Genomic DNA, 22700 nt, shown 5'->3' with positions numbered 1-22700 from the left:
AACCCCGATACAGACAATTACCTTCCGGTGGAGGGGGAGGGAACTCTTCTACGTCCATGTCGAATGTTGGCTGTCTAGTGGATATTTATTCTTAACTCTGGTGAAAATTCTTCAGCACCAAGCATATCCCTACATGAAAAAAAGAGACCATTAACATGATGCACAACAGTACAAAATTACCTTTGAAAAACAAAATGATTTCTTAGCTATGGGAATAAAGGGCTGTTCATACAAACACCTTTGCTCAAAACAATTGTGCAATCACTGTAATGTCACAAACATGAGCATAGCTAGAATTACAGTGTAGCACTTGAAACAGTGTGCATTAATGTGGCTTTGCAAGCTAATTTCCCAGGGGTGCATTACATTTACAGCTGCTGTACTGTCTTACAGACAACAGCAAAAATGCAAGCCCTCCATCTGTAAATCCGTTTAACCAGCTGTTTCGTCACACTCCCTCCTAATAACCATTGCTTCTGTATCTCTCGACTTACTAAACTTCAGTTCTGAGTCTTTTTATGGCTCTTTTATAAGTACTTGATGTGGAACTCTAATGTTTACTCTTGGTCCTGGAGGGCTGATCTGTCATCTGGTTTCCATTCCACCTTGGACCAGCAAGGTACTTGAATCAACTACTTACATAATTGGTCTAAATTACGGCTAATTCCAGATCTTTCCTCATTGATAATTTTAAGGTCCTATAAAAAAGGATGTAGACCGACGTCCTCTACTGAGAGAGACCACCAGTTGCTGTCACGGTACTTTTTATATACACACACAACTCTAGCAAATTCTAAAAGTATTTATGCTGACCACAATTTCAACTGTACGGCAGAGATGAGCTGTTAATGTTCTCTGAACAGCAGTGTCCTGATGAAGTCCTTTTCCAGTGAAGGAGAATGAATAGTATATGATCGTATTTCTGTGTTGGTGGTCCAACGCCTTAGAAGTTTTTATCATTCCCAGGTTGTTTTGATCATTATTGCTAATTGTGCTTATACTGTCCCTTCAGTATAGGGCTATCTTTATGCAACATTTGAGGAGTTGGAGGTTAAACAGAGAGAACGTCACTAAACACTTCTGTACAAGTTTTTAATTCCACATATTACATAAAGGACATCAAAAACCAAAATCCTATACAGAGAATTAGTAAAAACCCAAAGACAGAAAAGGTATACGTAAAATGGTAACATGGAAGACTTTATTGGGGGCTAGTCAGAGAATCTGACTCATTATTTGGCAAACACACTAAGGAATGTTTATCATGTGTTTATCAAGCTCTATACTGACCCCCATTTCACTGATCTGGCCATCAACTACATTCTCTAGCTCCATGAAAATATTAAAACCTGATGGCTGGTGCTGAAGATGGAACAATGAGAGCTGGGCTAATTTATCTGATAATCTAGATGCTGGCTGTTTTTCTGATAAAGCCCATGCCATCATTCCAGATGCCCTGGACAACAGACTGTTATTTGTGGCCAAGATGTAACCATTAACACGTATGCAGTTCTGAATATTTTAACTCCATATAAAGAAATCTATACAAAAATGACTTCTGACAATGTAACGATTCTCATGATTCTGAAGACACATTCTGCACATTTACTGTATGTTTAAAGACCCAGTAGAACCCATAAGAAACACATCTATATTTTTTGCATACTGTCATTTTAGCTCTAAAAGTTATGTTTCCACTTAATATCTTTCAAATACTATGAAACGTTTCAATTCTTATTATTTTGTTTTATAACGTCAGCAGTTTGCATGGTGTTAGTTAATACATATCTAGTACTACTGTTCAGATAATTTGCCACTGTTAGTCATGGTGTTTTACTCCCTGTCACTGTATCAGTACTAGACTGCTCTCTAATTGTCCTCACACATAACAGTACTGTCATCTCTCTGCAGAAACCCTATGCATTAAGTAGTTCTCAGGTTTGAAAGTTGGCTGTAAATTTAGGAAATAAAATGGAACAATGAGAAATGCTAAGGACTCTTTTTGAAGGGTAGCTGTGAGACAATTCAATAGCTGACAGTGGCTAGTAGTACCTCATAGTTCATCCAATATAGTCCAAACAATAAAATACAGATTCAGTGTAGCACCTTAACAAGATGGAGTAAGTATCCTGTTTGGTTAAGAGAATAAGTGATTTATATACAGTATAATACCAGCGCAGATGAGAAGAGAAAAGGGGTGTAATAAGATTTTAATCTGTGACACAGTTAAAAATAAAAAATATTTACAAATTAAAGCTGTTCCTCCCAAGTCATGTTTGAAGTTCAAGACAATACAATAAAGGAAATGATTTCCTTTCCATTTTCATCCATTCTTTTTTAGTCACACCTGTCCTGGTGTCTGTCATGGTTTCTGTGTATATGTCAGGGTAACTATAATGCCAATCCAGTTGTATGAATTAAAATACAGATACTTGATTTATATGTTCAGGTTGAGTACTACATGATCAATTGATGGTATGTTCAATTCAATCTAAGCTTTAATAAAGAAAACATTCTTAAACTGAACATATCCAGAGCACTCCAATTAAATTATTATGATACATAAAGTTGTTTTCTTTTAAAAACGAAGCAATTCTAATCTTAATACCCTGTGTATATAAAACACATGCAGATGGCTTTGCTTTTGTTAAGCACTGCACTTGCTGTACTTCTAACTTAACTAAATCTGCATTTTAAAGACAAATCTTGTCTCTTCAATAGGCTGCATGAATTCTAAACGACTAAGCTACTTAAAAACCTCAAACCTTTTTGAGTTCAGAAGAAGATTACAGCTTTGTGCAGAATGTAAACTGAACCTTTGGCTCCTGTGCCAATTGCAAATTACAAACCCAGTGCTTGATGACATCTCCCTGGTTGTCAGAAGCCTCTTGCTTCAGCAGCAGACAATGGAAACCAGGCAACATGTTCTGCATTAGTAATGTGTGATTGACAAAAGGTTTAATTTAATCCAGGCTTTAGACTAGTCTAAACTCTGATATAATTAATATTAGACATAACATTTCCATCGTGGACCAGCTTATAATAATTCATAAAAATGAGGAAAGGTGTCATTGATCATTGAAGGACATGTTTTATTGATGATGTAAATTTGCTTTATTTATTCTATATTTGAAAGTGGATATCAACACATGCTCTACATATATTTTACCTATAACACAAATCACAGCTATAAGTACACAACAAGTCTAAATCTCAGGAGATTCCAATATTCAATAGCTAATGTGTGTGTGTGGGGGGGGTGATTTGCTAATATGGAAGATACTTTTGCTTCATAAAACAAAAACCTTTCAAGACTGCATACAGTATGTGAATTAAATTGTATATAATAATATACAGACTACAAACAACATATTTTAGATGTTTTTGGTTAGGGAGAGAAAGGAGACTTCTTCACATTGTTTTCACGACAGCGAAACCAAAGTGTCATTATACTGTATGCGTGTGTTAAAGTACTTATTCAAGCAGTGCATACCACTCCAGGTCTTTTCTGTATAAACCTAGATCAAATACTCAGTATTTCAGTAGTGCAAGTTTAACTTTCTCAAATCATTAGAACTGGATTTATCTTCTACTCCTCAAAGATATTTGTGAAGTAGAATTACAGTATGCTACACACATGTACAGTATACCTTAAACTGCCAAACCTTTTAACAGTATAATTGAAGGGTATTGCAGGACTTTATTGAAATGTTTTAGATTAGTTAATTAGCAGACTTTATACTCATATAATTAATGTTTTGTGATGACTGGCCTTTTTATTTTTATGTTTATGCAAAAAATAATAAAATATAAGTAATATAAAAAAGAAAATGAAATGTTTTAGATTCATGACCTATTTAAAAACAGACAATCCAGATTAGCCAAACAAATCCAGATTAGTCCTTTCTTTCTTCATTAATTTCTTGATCTAAATGCTAGAGTGAAATGGGTTGGAATTATATAAAAAGATGTTCTAGGCTAATAAGAACAAATAATTCTTTATTATTAGTATCTAGATTTTGAGTAGAATACGTTTACCTTTCTAATGTGCTAAATACTGTATTGCAATTTGTATTAGGTGTAAAGTATGAAGGAGGATTCAGTCTCGTGTTATGATTATGTTTACTTAGAGCCTCTAGTAAACCACTACGTAAACCCAAAAGAGTTTCAGTGAGGCAAGGGTTTTGAAAAAAGGAAAAGCTAGCAACACAGTGAGAAAGGTGTTATAAATAACAAAAGAGTAAAATAAATTGTTTTAAACTCCTATAAAGGTTAGTCATTTATTTTATTTAATATCACTGTAGGTTCACTAAACATATGCAGTGCTCCTTGCTTAAACTGTACATACTGTATACCTCAGAAAGTTTAAATTCCTGCGTTAACATGGTATTGATTAATGACTTGAATGCTATCCCATAAGCATTGAGCTTAAGTATGAAACTATGGCATATTAGAAAATAAAATGAAACTGTTAATTGTGTGTTTCTGCCATCATTATATATGCTAATGCATCGTTTAGTAAAGCAATAACTTCACTTGTACTGTAGTCAGCCTCTGACTGCAGCTACTGTGCAGTAGATGCCCTGTATTGATTCAGAGAGGGATCACAAGGATTTACTTCAGTGCCCATCTACTGTACACCAACAGTATTAAGGGCACTTTACAGGGTAAAAAAAAATCCTGACTAAAAACCATAGCTGTGGAGCATGGCAACAGAAAGGACTACTAAAAGGTGAGCCTTAGCAGAGCACAGAGCTCTGCTTGGCACATCAGGAGCAGAGACAGATGATAAATACTGCACGCCAAAAAGAAATGTTAAAATGAATGCGCTGGGTAATGGGGGGCCTGTAAAGACAAGTCAGAATTGGGGTGATATGGTCATGGAGCCCTGAAATCCAGTAGTGGAGTTTGGACAGTCCAAAGTTTGATTAGAGAGTGAGTGAGGAGACCACTGGATTATTACAGTAATCCATCTGAGATGTGATGAAGACACGAATTAGGGTTTTTGCAGCAGTGTAATCAAGAAAAGACTGAATACGGGCATTACTTAGGTGAAAGTAAGAGATGTTACAGATGGCTTTAATTTATGCATCAGAACAGATCTCTGTATCAAACCAGACCCTGAGATGTTTCATTGTAGGGCATAATGTGAAGCTTGTATCTTCAATGGGATTTATGATCAGTTTTCATCATATTTAAATGGGGGAAATTTCAGCTCAACCAGGTCTGAATTAACCTCACACAGTTTGACAGAATCCCAAAGGTACACGAATGATCGAACAAGACAGAGATGTAACGCTGAATGTTGTCAGTGTAAAAATGAGAGGGGACACCCTTTTTGTCAATAAGACTGCTTAATGGGTTTTATGGATTAAAAACAGAATACTTTAGGTCTTAGGATACAGCCTTGGAGGACACCAGGAGAGAGTGGGACAATTTTGGACTTATTAACTTATTAATGGCAAAAAACTGTTCCCTCTTTGACAAACAAAACTCAAACTATGTATATTGCCTTAATGGGGATGTCTGCGCTCCAGACCACCTATTAAATTAGGAAATGCTGGAAGAAATGTTTAGATCAATACACCTAGCTACAGGGAGCAGAAGATAGCACATACACAGTGGATATTATACACGAATATTCCCAGCGAATTCATGAAACCCCCATTCAACAATATTCACTAATCCATGGTCTGGAAATTGTATGAAATGCGTGCAAAAACTGTTTTAAACTGTTTTTTGCAAACACCACTTTTCTAATCGCATGACACACCGACACTGTACTGAAACCCTCCGAGTCAACTTACAATGAAAAAGCTGCACCAGTCACTAGGACCTTCTGCCCAATGCACAGAGTTCACCTTTCCGTTAATGCCGCGCTACGATGAGCTGTATTAATAAAGGTAGGTGCTAAAGACATTGTGAATGTAAAAACTGTACCCTGTCTTCTGAAATCATATCTTTCAATAGAAATTATCAGCAAACTGTAAAGGGTTTTGGTGATCTTTAAACTTTCATTCTCCCCGCAAAGCTCTAATGTCAACTGGATCCCCGAAGAACAGTGACGTGATTTTTTTGAAGGAGACTGATTTGTCTGTGACTTGAGCTCTTAACCACAAAGTATAGTACAGTTACTTAACCAAATAGAATTTAATCATTCTTCGTGAAACTGAAAATCCAGACATTCTTTTTCAACAGTAAAGTTATCTGGCTAACTGAGAACTCTCACTTTGTGAAACATAATATATTACTATCGTGTTGCCCCTTTCATCTACATATTATATTAGCATCCCTAAATACTTGATTTTAAATTACAGTTTATTAAAGGTGTTAAAGGCCTACTGAGTTGAACATTTGAATATTTTTTCTTCATGCATGATCCCCTGCTACATTAAGCACGAAAGGTGAACAGCTCCAGAGGCTGTTATTTGTTTTGTCTATGAAGTTGTGATATATATCACATACCAAACCATCACAAAAGAACTTGAAAGGTAGTCTAAGATTAGTTTTGCTTTGGAGCACAAAAGAATTTGGGGAATTAAAGTATGTGCACATTAGACATAAAAGACATTTAGTAAAGTACAGATTGAGTACAGACACAAATTAAGTTTAGCATAGGTTTGTTTTAATGAAAAACACATTACTCCTTTGATTACTGATGTTCAATTAGATTCAGGATTTCTGACAAGTGACTAAAATGATTATACATTGTTATCTATGGAAAGGCAGCTCAGGTCTGGAGTGGTTTAGTCACATGAGAGTCAAATATTAAAGGATCAGATAAATAAAACTTGTGAGTCGCAAAGGTCCATCAATTTAGGTTACTTAAGATCTATTAAATGAGGTTTTCAGTGGTGATTTGATAGAAGGTACACTGCAAGGGTCACAGGACACGTATTTGAACACCAACAAAGTTTACTATACTTTTGAGGTTCCTCATATTGTGCTCTTTAACAGCCACAGCCTGTCTGTAAGTTCCATATGCTGTCCAAGTGGATCAAATCCACACCCATTTTCATTCATGCCAGAAATGTTTAATTTTCCCTTCGTTGTACTTAACTAAATAGCCAAGTCATTTACGTCTTCCTTTCCTTAACTGTAAGACAATTACTCAAGACCCATACTTAAGACATGATTTGTATTTATGATGACAAAGCCCTTCCTTACTTTAACATTACCAGTGCTTATACTGTAAGTCAAGAGATGTTTTCATTCTAGGCCAACACCACCAGCAGCAAGAACGTCTACTTCTACTACTATTCTAATAGACTCTGTTATTAGGCACAGTACAGTATAATGTGTACAGAGGAACATTTGTCAATACAGTACTTGTGAAATGAGCCTAACATTTCTTTAAATGTGAATCTGTGGGAACTGGGGTAACTTTTCACTGCAAATGTAAAATTTACTATAAGAGACTAGATGACAGGTTTCATGTCTTCACAAGCCTGTGGAGCTCCCGAAGCATTGTTCTGGCAGAAAGCCATCCAGACAGGCAGAAGCTAAAGACCTAATAGCAGAAATCAGATTACAGTTGGCATTCTCTTACCCACATCACCTAAAATAAAGCAAACATTTTCCTTCATATGAAGTGTTCTGCACTTGCCAGCAACATTTCGAACTAAAAAAAAAACTGATCTCCCTACCTCTTCTTGTATTAAAACTGAACACAAGAGATAAAAATCATTACATTAGTGTGAAATTGGGGACAACTGGTTAACTGCTTTATTCAATTTCATATTACTTTTCTGTTTCTCACTCAACATACTGTAGGTCTGCTCAAAGGTTTCTAATACCTATGTTTGAGAGAACAAACTTTATGTTCTGAGAACCTCTGTATATCCGTGATAAATTATTTGGTCAAAAACCTCTGTATTCCAGACCAAACTGGTCTTTCCAAACAATATCAAACCATTTTACACTTAAGAGGGAACCCATTTCCCTTACTGTATATAACACACACCTGCCAATATTCACCTGCAGTTCTCCTACATAGCAGATTAGATGGAGAAGTGACAAACTGCTTACTAGCTCAATTAAGGGTGGACCATTAGGAAGGTCAGATTGCACAAAAGGGGAGTGGAATTTAACCAAGATACTAGGATAAACTACTTTCAAAAATTGCCAAGGGATCTCTACTGATCTAGGGGTCACGACCTTTGCTGAACATTTTAGCACCGTCTACAGTATAGTACCCCTGGTCACCATACTAGGGCACTAGTTTAGAAGTGCAGGTCCACAGCAAACAAGTACTTGTACACCAACACCATTTAAAGAAGCGATGTTTATCGAAAGGTTCCCCATTCTACAGCTGACCAGTCCTGCCTTGCTTACCTGTAGGCTCTGAGATCAGGACAAATCAGGCTGGAAGATGGGAACGCCACCATCACTAATGATCATGAGACCACGTACTGGAGGGAGTTGAGTCGGTTGGTATCATGGTGTGCTACCAGTCTATTAAAACCAGGTATTTGAACAGCTTCTTTCCTAGGTCCTAGTCATTTTGCTTAACCAGAATTCCTAGTTATATGTTCGCTGTCTTAGTAATGTCTACTGTCTTGTTTGTGAATACATGTACTGTAGCACCAAGTACACCGGAATAAATTCACCGCACATGAAAAGTACTTGGCGAATAAAGGTGATTATAATTCTGATTAATTTAATAAATAATGACACATGGACTTTAAAGAAATACACATTTTAATTAAGCACAAAACATGTTCATATCCAAGTAATTTTCTTTCATCACCAAAGAAATCCAATGTTAAAAAACAAGAACCACATCTGGCTGTGTGTCACTTACTATTTAAGAAGTACAAGACCATTCAATTCCCATTATAACCAGGTTCCTTATGAAGATATGCAATGGCAGCACTGCAGTAACCATTAGGTACAACAGAAATTGCCATTCTAACAATATACCCAAGAAATCACAAACTACTCACTGACTGTCAGTAACAATACTGGACATAATAATTGTTCAGAGTAATATTAGTAGAGCACCAGGCTGTTCACCCAAACATACAATGGGATTGTATTATCACAGGAGAAAATTGCTTAAATTAAATTGCTATGGTAGCTCCCATGGTTAAATGTTTCAAAATATCCGATATGTGTGAAAGTATTGTAATGTGGCAGTAACACAGGACATTTTCATACAAAGCACTAGTTAAGCACTAGTTTCATATGTGTTTACAAAGCACTAGTTAAACAGGCAACAGAGCAACTTGTGGCAGAGATGCTGTTCTATTGCACAGGAAACAGAAACATCAATCTCCAAGGAGAGAGTACCTTTTATGAAAAAAGGGACAAAAATATCAAATATCAAATATTTAATGGTTTTATACAGTAGCTGTCGATATTAAGGATTTTATTTTTTTTACCTGCACCCCAGTCTTTGCAAATTCAGATTATAGGAGCAAGACTTAAAGGGAATGAAGCATTTTATTACGAATTTACAACTGGCCTGTGACACAACCTTTTTCCAATTGTATCCAAAAATTCAATATATAAATAGACATTTCACCAAAATGTGGATTTAAGCACTTCTTTAAATGCTATCAATAACTCTTGATAACAAAATGGCTTTTTAAAAACCTGAGCTTTTGCTTTTTCGGAAACATGTTATGGTATTGGAAATTCAAGGAATTTAAGAAACAAGGAATAACTATTACAAACCCTTATACAAATGTTGAAAGCTATATCTACAGCAAAATGGCACCTTAAAAATATGTGGAAGAAGGATATTTTATCAAAATAATTTGCATAATTAACAGAAAATTAAATGAATAATGTACACAATTGTAGCATTAAGTCTGTCCAACTAATTTGACAGAAATGGTGCAGGGCATGCCTGCTCTGAATGATCTGGACATACAGTAGTTACAGGCCAGCTCTTGTCCATGACTAACAGATGTTATAATATTGCTTAATACAAAGGCATCAATCAGCTTTGGAATCAAATGCTTTACAAATGTAAGAAGAGCACTCGATAATCGGTGTGCTCTATTTCCACTCCAAAATTCATGTGAAAAACAATTTCAGGATACATTTCTAAGTTTTTTTTAGCAACAAGGCAAAATTTGTACCCCATTTTCTGAAAGCTGTCTTCTGTATTTTATGTCAGCATTTACTAATCCAATAAGGGTATAAAAAGTACACCTTACATCGCAACAAAAGAATGAAAGATATTCATATTTACAATTATAAAAGTGGATTTCCCTGTACATTAAGCAGAAAAAATATAATGATGAAAAAATAAGTTTTTTTATAGGCATAATGTGAACCTCTTTTGAGCTGTTAATCCTTTAGTCTTAAGTTTCAACACAGTTTCGCAATGATGTCTACCCAAGTGTTTAAAATATATTGCTTAAAGGAGCAATTAAAATGTCCCACCACATACAGATTACTTTTTAAATGTAGGGTTCATTAATTTTCATTTTTCATTAATTTTACACTAGAAGTTAATCCATCCTATATTTGTGGGTGAGACATCAATGTATACAGACAGTGTGGTAGAGTACAAGGAGGAGATCCCACCTAGTAACCACCTAACGATGCAAGAATGTAATTGTTTCTTAGTGACAAAGCACTACAAGCATGTAAGGTCATGCTACTTTTAAAGCAGCTGCAGTAATGCTAAGCTACTGTATTATAAAAGTTCAAAAAGCAGAACTTTCAACTATTTTTCAAAACCATTGTCAGCTTCTAAAAAAGACATACTGAATATATTCAGAGCTTTTATAAAAACTTCAGTTCACTGAATATAGTGATTTTTTAAAGTTGTACAACACATACTGTACATTTCCACCTGTACACAATGAAAAAGATAGCCTATTAGATAAAAAGTATAAAAGACATTTACTATACATACTGTTCTGATTGATACATTGGATTTTAAGGATGATACAGTACAGCATACAATACTGCACGATTGTCAGTTATGAGCTTCAATTAATGTATTCTAGAGACAACACAGTCTTATCTGAATACAAGAAAAGTCTAAATTTTCCGGTAGAAGACAAACTATGATGTAAAAACATCCGTAAACATCATACTGGGACATAATGATGCTGTTATAAAAACATTTATATATTCAAAAACATGAAATCAAAACCTGAAAAACATCTTAAAGCATTCACATAAACTTATAATACCAACGCGGAAGTTGTGACCTTTTACGATGCATATGATTTAATTCCGCAGTGATTATGAAAAAATATACAGTACATGCTCAGTGAACTACTTCATTGGGCTAACCTTATTTTCATTTTATTAATTATTTGTAGTTGTGTTTCATTATATCTATTATGTATTTGATCAATTGTAAGTTACCCTGGATAAAGGTTTTCATTTTCAGATTTTACTGTCTACTGTATTGATACTCTGATTACACATCTACAAAATAAACCACATGATGAGGATGCTCACTTTGTTTCAGAGAAGACAGCTGAGATCCAGAAACCAGTTTTGCATTCCGAATGGATTTCAGTATTTCGAAATAGAAGGAACAAGGACGTCAGTTCCCTCGTAGCCTACGATTAGGTCTGTGCCAAATGACTGCTATTGTACTCCATGTAGTGAGAAGCTTTGAAGTGCCAATTAGCCATGAAACACATCATTTTCCGCTCTTTAAATACAAGAAGAAGTGTGTAAAGGGTCTTAATATACACACTTATTAGCTGGAATTTGGCTTGTCATAAGCACTTGATTTAAACTGATAATGGCTTGTAATGTTGTAGTATCACCCATCTGTAGCTTAACGCTGACAGTAGAACATACTCTCATGCCAATGGCAATATCTCTTGCTCTTCTGTGTTTAATGTGATTTACCATAGTAACACAAAATGCAAATACTAAATGCAAAACTAAAAAGATTAGCACATAACTTAATTCATGAACACTTTCACCATCCATCCATTTTCTAACCACGTCTTCAGATTCAGGGTTGCAGAGGAGCCAGAGCCTATCCTGGCAAGGAACAGGAGCAAACAGGGTATACCCTAGAAGGGATGCCAGTCTATCGCAAGGGCACACACAGAAACAGACACGCACATACACACCAGGGCCAGTCTTCCCAGAAACCAATTAACCTGAAAACACTGGGAGAGCATACAAACCCCATACAGAGAGCAACGTGCTGCCCATGAGTCTACAATTGAAACAAAAAAAAAGGTTTACGCAATTTATTATTTCATAGTTACTTTTGTAACTTTTTGAATTTGTCACACGTGTGCATGTGAAATCATTCATCCATGATCTGAAAGCCACTTATTCTTGGTAAGGATCACAGAGGCACAGGGTGCAAGGTAAGACTAAGCTCTAGACAAGGACAAGGACTAGGGAAACCAGTACATTGAAGGCAGCACACACGAGCATGACATAAGAAACAGCAGTTCACCTAGGGGGGGAGAGCATGCAAACTCCACACAGAAAGTATTCCAACCCAGACCCAAGAGATGTGATCCAGCAGTGCTATCCCAAATTCTACAGTTATCATGATCTTTTGGCACGCCAGAACTGGCCACTGTCTAGGGAATGGTATTGTGCGTGCTAGTCATGAGCAACAGGGATCGGAACCCAGCAGGCTGATGTCACAGGCTGATGCCTATCGGTCGCTGAGGCTGCTGTGCAGGGAAGCAGGAAATCATGGGGGAAGAGGGCCAGTCACACATGGAGTGTCTCATGCCACAACCAATCAGCAGCTTCCACTGGAAAGTGTGGAACGTTTTTGACTCGTATGTAAATTGGGTGTTCAATATTAGACTGACAGGAGAAACAACGCACATCAGGAAGACTTAAAGTGTGTGTACTTGATTCAAGGCCAAAGAAAATCATGGTTTCCATGAAGCTTTAGCCCGAGTATTTTGATGGCCTGGATTTGTTTTCTACATATCTTAGAAATACAGTAATCCCTCGCTATACTGTATGTGAGCTTATGCAGTTTTGTGTATTCGTGCAGACTTTTATGTATACCGTTTAACCTTGTGCAACCCCCAAAAGTCTGAGTGTACACAAGTTCGAGAAACAGCCATGGTGCGTGTTGGCTAGAGAGCTCTTTTCACGAGCAGCCACGTGGTCTGATCTCGGTCTTTCACAGTCAGCCTCCCTTGTGAGTAGATGTGTCCGCAATTCCTCTCACATTCTTAGGGTTTGTTCAGATCAGTGTACATTATTGCATTGGGCATTGATGGTTATTGATATTTCATTGTGCAAAAAAGTATTAGTGATAGTGATTTTCTAAATAAAATATTAGTTTAATAAGGAATAAATTAACAAATTAAAATGGCTCCTAAGTGTATGAGAAAGGATGGGTCCAGTGTTGCTCAGCGATCTAGATCCGTGATGAGTTTAGAAGAAAAAATGTTAAGTGCTTTATAAGTTGTGTGAAAGACTGTGCAATAGAGTTGTGGGTTGGCTGTTTGGTGTAAATGCATCTACAATTCGTCCAATAAAGGAAAGTAAGGAAGCTATCAGAGTGAGTGTAAGAAGTGGCACAGTGACATCGCTTAAGGTCTCGTACAAGCCATGTGTCATCACAGCAATTAAGTAAGAATTATGTCAGAAACCCATTTAAAATCTAACCATTCAATAGTATTTTCCAAATATAGTACTTTCTTTGTGATCTCTGGTGTCACGGTTTTACTCTATTTGTCACTCTACTGTAGGTAAAAACAAATATCTGAGAGATTTTAACAGGGTAAACTTTGACTTCAGTTCCCCTAACCCTATTTTTCTAAAAGGGTCTTCAGCTTACCTACTGTACCACCCTACGCTGAGGGCTTTCAGGAACACAACAAGAGATTACTTATTTTATCTAAAACTGCCAAAATACAAAATAGCTCACAGTAATCACAAATAGTTTTGGATAGTTGCTTTTCAAATGATCAATAATCTGAGTAATCTCTTCATTAAATGGATTTTAAGAAGCAGATCGTCCGTTTGTTTTTACATGTGCTACATGCTAATAAATTTAATCTAAAAGCACTAATAACAGATCATGTCTGTGTCTGAGAAAAAAAGGCTTTGAAACGGGTTTTTATAAGTGATTTTTATCAAATAAATACAGAAATAACAAAAGAGAAGTTAATCAACACAAGTATTAAGATAATATACAGTAATACGTACAGTAAGAGATGCTGTTGATATTATCTAGGTATACTACTTTCAAACCCATAGCAGATAGTTCTACAGTACACTATCGGTCCCCTTTCAAAGCATCACTTGAGAGACTGATGAAGCTCAGAACAGCTCAACAGCAATGCCACGCCATCACATCAAGATTTCCACGGTAAACTATCATTTCACAGCAAGGAAATAGTCACTTTGCTTTTCCTTGGAACTTCTGGCTTTTGCAATTTCATCAAGGTTTATCTGTGTTTTGCCTATGTTGCCTGCAAAACATTAGGCATAACTGTGAATGTCAACAAACACACAACTTCACTTCCACCAGCTTTAGTGTTTGAAACAGTCCCGAAGGACTAAATATCAGAAAATGTAAACACCAAATTCTCATTACCATTATGATGAATGATCAATTATAGATGTACTTTAATGAATGATCTAGGCACAAGGTCATTTATCTGAAAATTAAGTTATCTCTAGTTAATAAAATTTAAAACTGCATTATGGCTAGTTTGTAAAAATTGTATAGATTTCTAAGCACATTAATACAAAATATAAAAACAATAGGTCTATACTATACAGTTACTGTATAGATCTTCTTTATATAAATCTGTATCCGACCAGTTTTTCCCATCTGAATCAAGTAGGTCAGATGTTTGCTGAGCAAATTAACATATGCAAGTAACTCACTGCCTACCAGTTTTCAAACAGTGATGTAAACCGAGCTGGACAAGCATGGCACCCAACAAGCAAAGATCAAAGAGTTCACTCTGCTGAATGGATTTTCCTTTGAAAAGCCAACCGTAGCTAATTACAGCACACTAATAGCACTGATTGAGTCTGTTCTTTGCGGCATAGGGGGAGCTTCATCATTGAAAAACACACAAAACCCCAAACAACAACCCCAGAAGAGTTCTAAGCTATGTCAGAGCAAGACAATTAGCAATTTCTAAGAGTTTTTAACCTTTTCTTCCTATGAGATCCTCAATAAGCAACCTAACAAAATGAAAATAAAATCAAACTGAAGTAAAAGTGTATTATAAATAATATTCAGGGTGATTATAAAAGCAGAAATGAAAGTCCACAAATTTGCTATGGGTGCCGTCAGTCCAGATTCAAAGACTCACTACTTCAAAAAGACAGATCAGGAAAGACATAAAAATAAACTATGTGCTTTGGTTTTATGAGCAGAGTCATCATAAAACTACATGATATATTAAGAAAACCCCTCCTGGAATATTGTGGTCAGTTTCTGTCACCATGCAACAAGATCGCTACTCCAGAGGCAGTACAAAGGAGACCAGAGAGTCTTATTTCTGATCTGAAGGGAATGTTATACTTCTATAGACTAAATGAACTGAATCTTTTTTAACCCAGAACGGAGATGATTGTCAGGACTTGAAAGATGTATTCAAAATCCCGAAAGGCCTTGACAAAGTCAGGGGAATTTCTGCCCCCTGAGAAACACAAAGACCCTGGTTACACACGTTGAAATTGAGATTTTGGCCATTCATGAAAGTTGAAATGTTGAGGAGACAAATGGAGGAAAACTGAAACAGGTTGATGGCTTTAAATACCTTGGATCAAAACTGGTAAAGGGAGGAGAAACACTGGAGGCAGTAAAACAAAGAGTGAAAGCTGGATGGAACAAGTGGAGAGAAATAACTGGAATAATCTGTGACAGGAAAATTCCTAGAAAGTTAAAGTGCAAAATGTTACAAGACTGTGATTAAACCTGTACTACTTTATGGAGCTGAATGCTTGGCAGTTGGAAAGAGGGAAGAGAACTTGATGAGAAGAACTGAAATGAGGATGTTGAGATGGATTCTGCAGATTTCAATGAAGGATAAGATCAGAAATAAAGAAATCTGTAGACGATGTAGGGTGGTGGATGTGGTTGAGAAGATGCGAGAGGCGAGGTTACGGTGGTATATCATGACATATCATGAGGAGGGACGTTGAGGAAGTAACAAAGAGGGTAATGGAATTTGAGGTGGAAGGTAACAGGGGAAGAGGCAGGCCTAGAAAGAGATGGATAGATTGTGTGAGAAAAGATATGGAGGTATGTGAAGTGAGTGAGGAAGATGTGCTCGACAGAGACAAGTGGAGAAGAGCAACCAAAGCAGCTGACCCCAGGACAGTCTGGGACTAAGGCTGTGAAAAAAAAGAAGAAGAAGAAATAGATGACAGAAAACAAAAGGCATTTTTTACACTGTCAAATGTGGGAATCTGGAAGCAACGTCCAGAACACATGTTGATGCCAACATCTTGGGATCCTCGAAGAAAAAGATTCACAAAATTCATAAAACACCAAGCTACTACCAACCAAACTGGCAAGATTTGAGACAAACGGCCTTGTCTTGCTGGTAACCTTCTCTGCATGCCATCTTAAGTTATTCTGCATTTAACTGGTCCCAAGATTTAATCAACCTTAGAACTAAAAATACCAAAAAATAAATGGCTGATGCATAATGCAACCTTGAATCAGGGTGACGATATTTTATCCTTGTCTATTTGCTTGGCAACAGCCCAATAAGAGGTTCACAGCTCTTGAACTTGAATCATCATATTCAGTAATTGATTCTATATTTTCTACTAAACTTACTGATACATAGTCTTTACCATCAGATAGCTCTTGAGCCCCAGCAGTTTATATATACTGCCTCTCGAAGTCAGGTGTCACATTGTAGCACAGCTGATTCGAAATCCTTACATCGGAGTTGACTTTGGGGAATTCGTTTGTGCTGATGAGCTCATGGGTATAACAGCTTTCATTTTCTTCAGACTGGTGCTGTTTTTCCTAGATACTTCCTATCACGTTGACCAAAGAGTCGATGTTCATAAGATGAAGCGTTTATTAATCAAGGCGTTTATGTTTATGTGAATCTTAGATTTGAACTCTTAAATCGCTGGGTTGTCCTGACAAGAAAACACGTTATGAAGAACAACATGCTGCTCATGTTCAGGGATGAAAGTGCATCTGTAAGGTCATCTGGCAAACCTTGACAACTCTTGAAGAACATACTGTTTGTTCAGGACAATAACCTGCACACATCATACAGCCTTTAAATATGTTTTTTTCTTCTTAAAACCTCCTTATTTTACTGCAGGCAAATGAAACCAATGAGATCAATCTGGGAAGTTCTAATGGACTATGTGAACAGAATTCAGTGACATGTACGTTCTAAGGAATTGCTACAGTGTGAACCACATCTGCACCACAATGTCAGTGCAACACTTGTGTTTCACAAACATCTGGGCCCTTTTCTTTGATCAACGTATTGAGCGCAGATTCAACTTTCAAAAGGCACTGAAGAACGCTCTGCCGCATGAGGTTAGAGATGTAAAACAAAAATATCAAATCATATTTCACAGCATATTTGTCTTTTACAGGCAATAGAAGACAATTAAATATTCTTCTGTCCCCTTTGTAATCCGCTTTTAAAATTGTCACATAGATGGGTGCTGATTAGTATCTCCATCCTTACATTTTTAGAAACCCTTTACCCTTTGAGGGTGAGAAAGAGGCAGAGGTTACCCTGGCAGGCATGGGGTACATGGAGAAACTTCACCCTGGATGCGATGCCAATCCATTCCATAGCACAAATCCTGGAGGACAATGCAGACATGCTAGTTATCCTGGACAGCACGTTTATCATCTGTGAGAAGAAACCAGAGTACCTGGCGTAAAACCCATGCAAGCACAGAGAGAACATGCAAAGTCCAACAGACTGAGCTGGATTGCAACCCAAGACCCTGGAGCTGTGAAGCAACAGCACTGCTCACTGCAACCACTACTGGACCAGTCCACACCACCTTGAGTGAACCTGCTACGTCAGACGCCTTTTAAACCATTAAGACATTAACTTAGCTTTACTGGAAAATCATTCTTTGTAAATTTTCTGAACACTCTACGAGCATTTGACACATGGATATTCATTACCTCTTGTGTGACACATGGACAGCTTGTCCATTACCCCTTGTTTGTCAGACTGTTTGTCTGGGGTTTGCCACTCAGAAACAGAAACTCTTACAGGGCTCACAAGCCCATTGTGTTACAGTACATAGATTGATTGCTTGTATAAATGCAATTCCTACTGCAGGTCATCAGGCTCTGAGGTAATGGATGAGGTAACCTTGAACAAAGTTTAAGTTTTTAATCAACTATAAAAGACCCATAAAAAATCCTATAGGTCTACCTAAGAAAATGCTTAATTCACCCGTTTAATTGACTACCCAGGATGCGACGAAAACCAGAAGACATGAAGCCCTGCAAGAGCTGAGCTTGAGACCTGCTCTTTAACAACGCCCATGCCCTGCAGAAACAGCACCCAACTACTGTACCTCCTACAAAACTGTGACAACTGGAAAACAGCTCCTGAACAAATGTGGGATCATCGGCACGAAGCTGCGGTTATCAAAACATTCATTTTTATACAGATTACTCAGACACAGTAAAAGCTGTAATTGTTCACAACGACAGAAATTACTACACAGCTATGATGATCGGTTGTAATAGTACGTTATTCATAAAAGAACAACGCGCAGTTGTATTGTTGGTTAGTCGCCATGCACTTCAATAGGTGAATTGATACTCTGGGGATTACATCGCTTCTCAAATATGACCAAACATTTTCAAGAAAACAAGACAAAATCTCCTGTCATCCTAATGGTGCAGAACGCTTTGGAAAGTTTATTCAGGTCGACAGGTAACAAAACAGAAAGCAGTTTGATTACTGGTAGTTTTAATGTGATATAGTATTGTTTAGCTTGTTTTAGAAAATCCCACAATTACTGTATGACCCCCGCTTGCTTTTTAAACTACTTGCGAAATTGTCCACCAACTCGAGATGAAACAGCCGGACTTCTCTAGCGCACCTAACTGCAGGCTTTGCCCTTTCCGTCGTGATTTTATTAATCAATGAAACTTTACATCTGGGACTTTCGAAAGTAACGGATATACTGTAATTTCTGCTCGTTTAACACACTTTGAAAAATCACCTACTGTATGAAAAACAACCTGGCAGATAATAAGAGTAAAATCAAACGGCAAAGTGTAATTTTGTTTTTCAAGAAGACAAACAAATTGGAAGGATTTGGACTGAAGAATAAGTTAACTTTTCCATTAACTTTATTTTTTGCCTGTAGACATCAAATAAGTGATCATCATGATAAAACGAGTACTTCTCGCTCACCATCTGCATCAGCTTTTTCTTCGTTTCTTCTAAGCTGGGCACTGCCATTCACCGAATCCGTGCTCCCACTGCATCCGACGCTTTTTTTCCTCTTTTTTTTTCTCCTCATCCCAGTTTTTCAAGTCTCTTCCCAAGAAGACTGTTGTGTTATGACCTCGCCCCCACCGCTCAATCATTGGTGCGTCGTCCGCATTCCCCAACGCTGATTGGCCAGACGGCCCCTCAATCACATTCCAGCGGTCTGTTGGCCGGAGAGAGAGGTGCTGCATTCCAGCGGCCCACGTGACCCGTGAGGTGGCTAGTTCTTTGCACAGCTGTGCCAGCATCGAAAAACATCATTCCTCCATCCCGCGGCGGAAGACGGGTGAAGCCATGCTGGCGCGCAGTTCGCCTCGTTGTGGATAGAGACCACATCTGCTCGCTTTAGTTTAAGAAGAGTGTTTCCAAAGAGCAAAATAAACTACCCGTTGCATGCTGCTGTATTTTGTAAATGTGTTTTTTAAAGAACTTTCGCGATGTATTTAGATGTTTTAGAAGTGTTTTGAAAGGATTCGACCCAGCATATTGTCAAAACATCTTTTTTTCACCTCAGAAATATCGCTAGACTACGCCCTATGTTATCACTATCACCGTGGCTGAAAAGCTGATCAACACATTTGTGTTCTCTCGCATTGACAACTGTAATGCTCTACTCGCTGGGGTATCTAAATCTACTTTGAACAAACTGCAGTATGTCCAAAATTCGGCAGCCAGAATACTGACCTGGTCTAGTGCAAGTGATCACATTACTCCTATCCTGGAGTCCTTGCACTGCCTTCCTGTCAAATTCCATGTGGACTTTAAAATCCTCATGCTCACCTACTGTATAAGGCTCTGCATGGCTTGGCACCTCAGTACCTGTCTGAACTATTATGGCCCTACTCCCCACCTCACAACCTTCGCTCTTCTAATTCTTGTCTCCTAACTGTCCCCCAAGCCCGTCTACATTGTATTGGTGACAGGGCCTTCTCCTGTTATGCCCCCAAGCTCTGGAACTCTCTGCCCAAGGATATCAAAGACACCTTCTCTAAACTCCTTCAAATCCACACTCAAAACCTTCTTCTTTAGAAGAGCTTTTACTTTACTTTAGTCAAAGTGCACTCTTGTTGGCAGTGATTGATCTAAGCATCTTGAGGTGAAATTTAATTTTTTTGGAACAATATATGAGGGGGGCATTATGTTTTAGATGAAAGTCTTTATTCTTTACAATTACTCCTAATGGGCACTGATGAAACAGAATAGGTACAGTATGCAGATTGGTTTAGTTCTTGTATAGGAACAAGTAATAGGTTTATTCCATGCTGAAAAAAAGAAGAAAGAGAACACAACGTTTCGGCCGTGGAGCCTTCTTCAGGTGTGAGAGAGACTTGTTCCTTTGCTTGTTCCTTCCTATTACTTGTTCCTTTGCAGCCTACGCATGCTGACGCAGCTACCCACCTGAACTACTTAGTTCTTGTATTATTTTCAGACGTTTTCCACACCAGCAATAAACTATTCCAGGAAACACAAAGATGCAAAGAAGTATTGGAAATACTAATGATTTTACTGGCTATTCCTGGCAGGTGAGGGTGATTGGCTTGGCCAAGTGACACTCTCTTGTTTGAGTAGTTGTGGCCTCTGGAGACATGTAATGGTCATGTAACATGCAGGTGAACAGTCAGAGTGAGCTCTCTTTGACTCTCTCTTCTCAACATATCTCTCTCAACATAGCTGGCCTCCTTTCCAGATATACTTTGTTCATTTGGTTCAGTTAAGGGCCATATTAGGTGTTGCCAGAACAGAATATAAATTTGTAAATACTGCATTCTTTATTGAACACATCTTCAAATACTCTTTCCATTTCGACAATCTTCCTCTCCTAAATCCGTTCTTCCCCTTTCTTATACTGTATTTCAAAAGGACTGCTTCTTGGGCAGTTAGGTCATAAATACTTCTTGTGAAGTTGAGGAAACCACAAATATCATATGTGCCTGCATAATAGGTAATCGCCTTTACCTTGACCTTCTAACACATGTTTTTTATATCTTAAGGTCATTTATGCATTTAGCATTTTCTACTATATCTTTATCATTGTCTATCATCCATCCCCACTATACATGAAATGGAGGCAATCTGCTGTGTAAGTAGAGAGCCAGCATTTCTGGGGGATAATCCCCATCATGGACCGGTGCCCCATCCAGGCTTGGAGGGGGGAGTCATTTGGTCTCCAGTCCTTAATGCCACAGAAACCAGAACAACACATTGAGTTAATGTGGATTTGATTTTTGTTTTTAGATGGCTGATATAAGTCAGGGATGCGGAGTTTAAATTTAGGGGGCGGAGCGGTGGCTCTGTGGCTCAGGATCTGCGCCTGTGGCTGGAAAGTTGCCGGTTTAAATCCCGCAGCCGGCAGAGGAATCCTACTCCGTTGGACCCCTGAGCAAGGACCTTAACCCCAACTGCTCCAGGGGCGCTGTACAATGGCTGACCCTGCGCTCTGACCCCAGGCTTCTCTCCCTGTCTGTGTGTCTTATGGAGAGCAAGCTGGGGTATGTGAAAAAGACAATTCCTAATGCAAGAAATTGTAAAGGGTTAATAAAGTGATGTTATAAGTGAAACAAACACAGGAACGAATGATACAGTTCACAGCCACTTTAAAGAAGAGGCATATCCCTTCAGATGCCAAAATATATAATGAACAAGAGCAGTGACTTAACAATCAACACTTTCCCCATATTATAAATACAGCTGTATTGCTATGCTAGAAATAGAAGAACATGCCATGACACCTTTATTCCACTTTCATGTTTGTACAAAACGAGCTTAACACTTATTCTTCTGAGTAATAGGGAGTGTTCCTCTTGATTTCGATTACTAAATACATCTTTGGGAGAAAATCAAACAGGCAGCCCATGTACTTACAGCATCTACACACTTTAATTAGGGGTTCTCAGATGTTTGTGGTTGGGGAGCCCCCTTTTAAGAAACTCAGTCTCAGTAACAACTCCATTTTAAACATAAAAGGGAAACTACAACAATGAGTGCAGCATAAAAGGTATTAGAGCAAATTCACTGTGTACGGAGTATTAATTTTATACAGTAGTAGAATGAAGGATAGTATTCGAGGACACTAGCTGAGTAATACTACTATTTCAGACAAAAACAAATGTGAAAATTAATTTTCCCTAATATTTAATGTACTTTGTCAACATGTTTAAAGTATATTTAAAATGATACATACACTCTGGATATTCACCATTTTAGGCATTAGTTATGAAAGTTTCAACATATTTACATATTACATTTACTTGTATGTACTTTTGCACAAGGCTTCTCTAAAAGAATGCACTGAATACTAATTAC

At 37.6% G+C, this 22700-nt stretch overlaps 1 protein-coding gene across 1 annotated transcript in view; it reads right to left on the bottom strand.

The window, feature by feature from the left end:
- The window catches only part of arhgef10 (Rho guanine nucleotide exchange factor 10), a 99662-nt gene extending 80238 nt beyond the window's left edge, over positions 1 to 19424 (bottom strand). Inside the window, exons 1-2 of the mRNA XM_088908182.1 lie at positions 19320 to 19424; positions 22 to 129 (exon numbers count right to left, since the gene is read on the bottom strand). Coding sequence (XP_088764308.1) covers positions 22 to 58 — 37 coding nt within the window. The 5' untranslated portion in view covers positions 59 to 129; positions 19320 to 19424. The remainder of the gene's footprint in view (positions 1 to 21; positions 130 to 19319) is intronic.
- Positions 19425 to 22700: the final 3276 nt, after the last annotated feature.

This window comes from Atractosteus spatula, chromosome 2 (genome assembly GCF_055471065.1).
Source record: "Atractosteus spatula isolate fAtrSpa1 chromosome 2, fAtrSpa1.hap1, whole genome shotgun sequence".
NCBI classification, from domain to species: Eukaryota; Metazoa; Chordata; class Actinopteri; order Semionotiformes; family Lepisosteidae; genus Atractosteus; species Atractosteus spatula.
The sequence above is the reverse complement of the archived record's forward strand: the minus strand, read 5'-3'. Positions and strand labels throughout refer to the sequence as shown.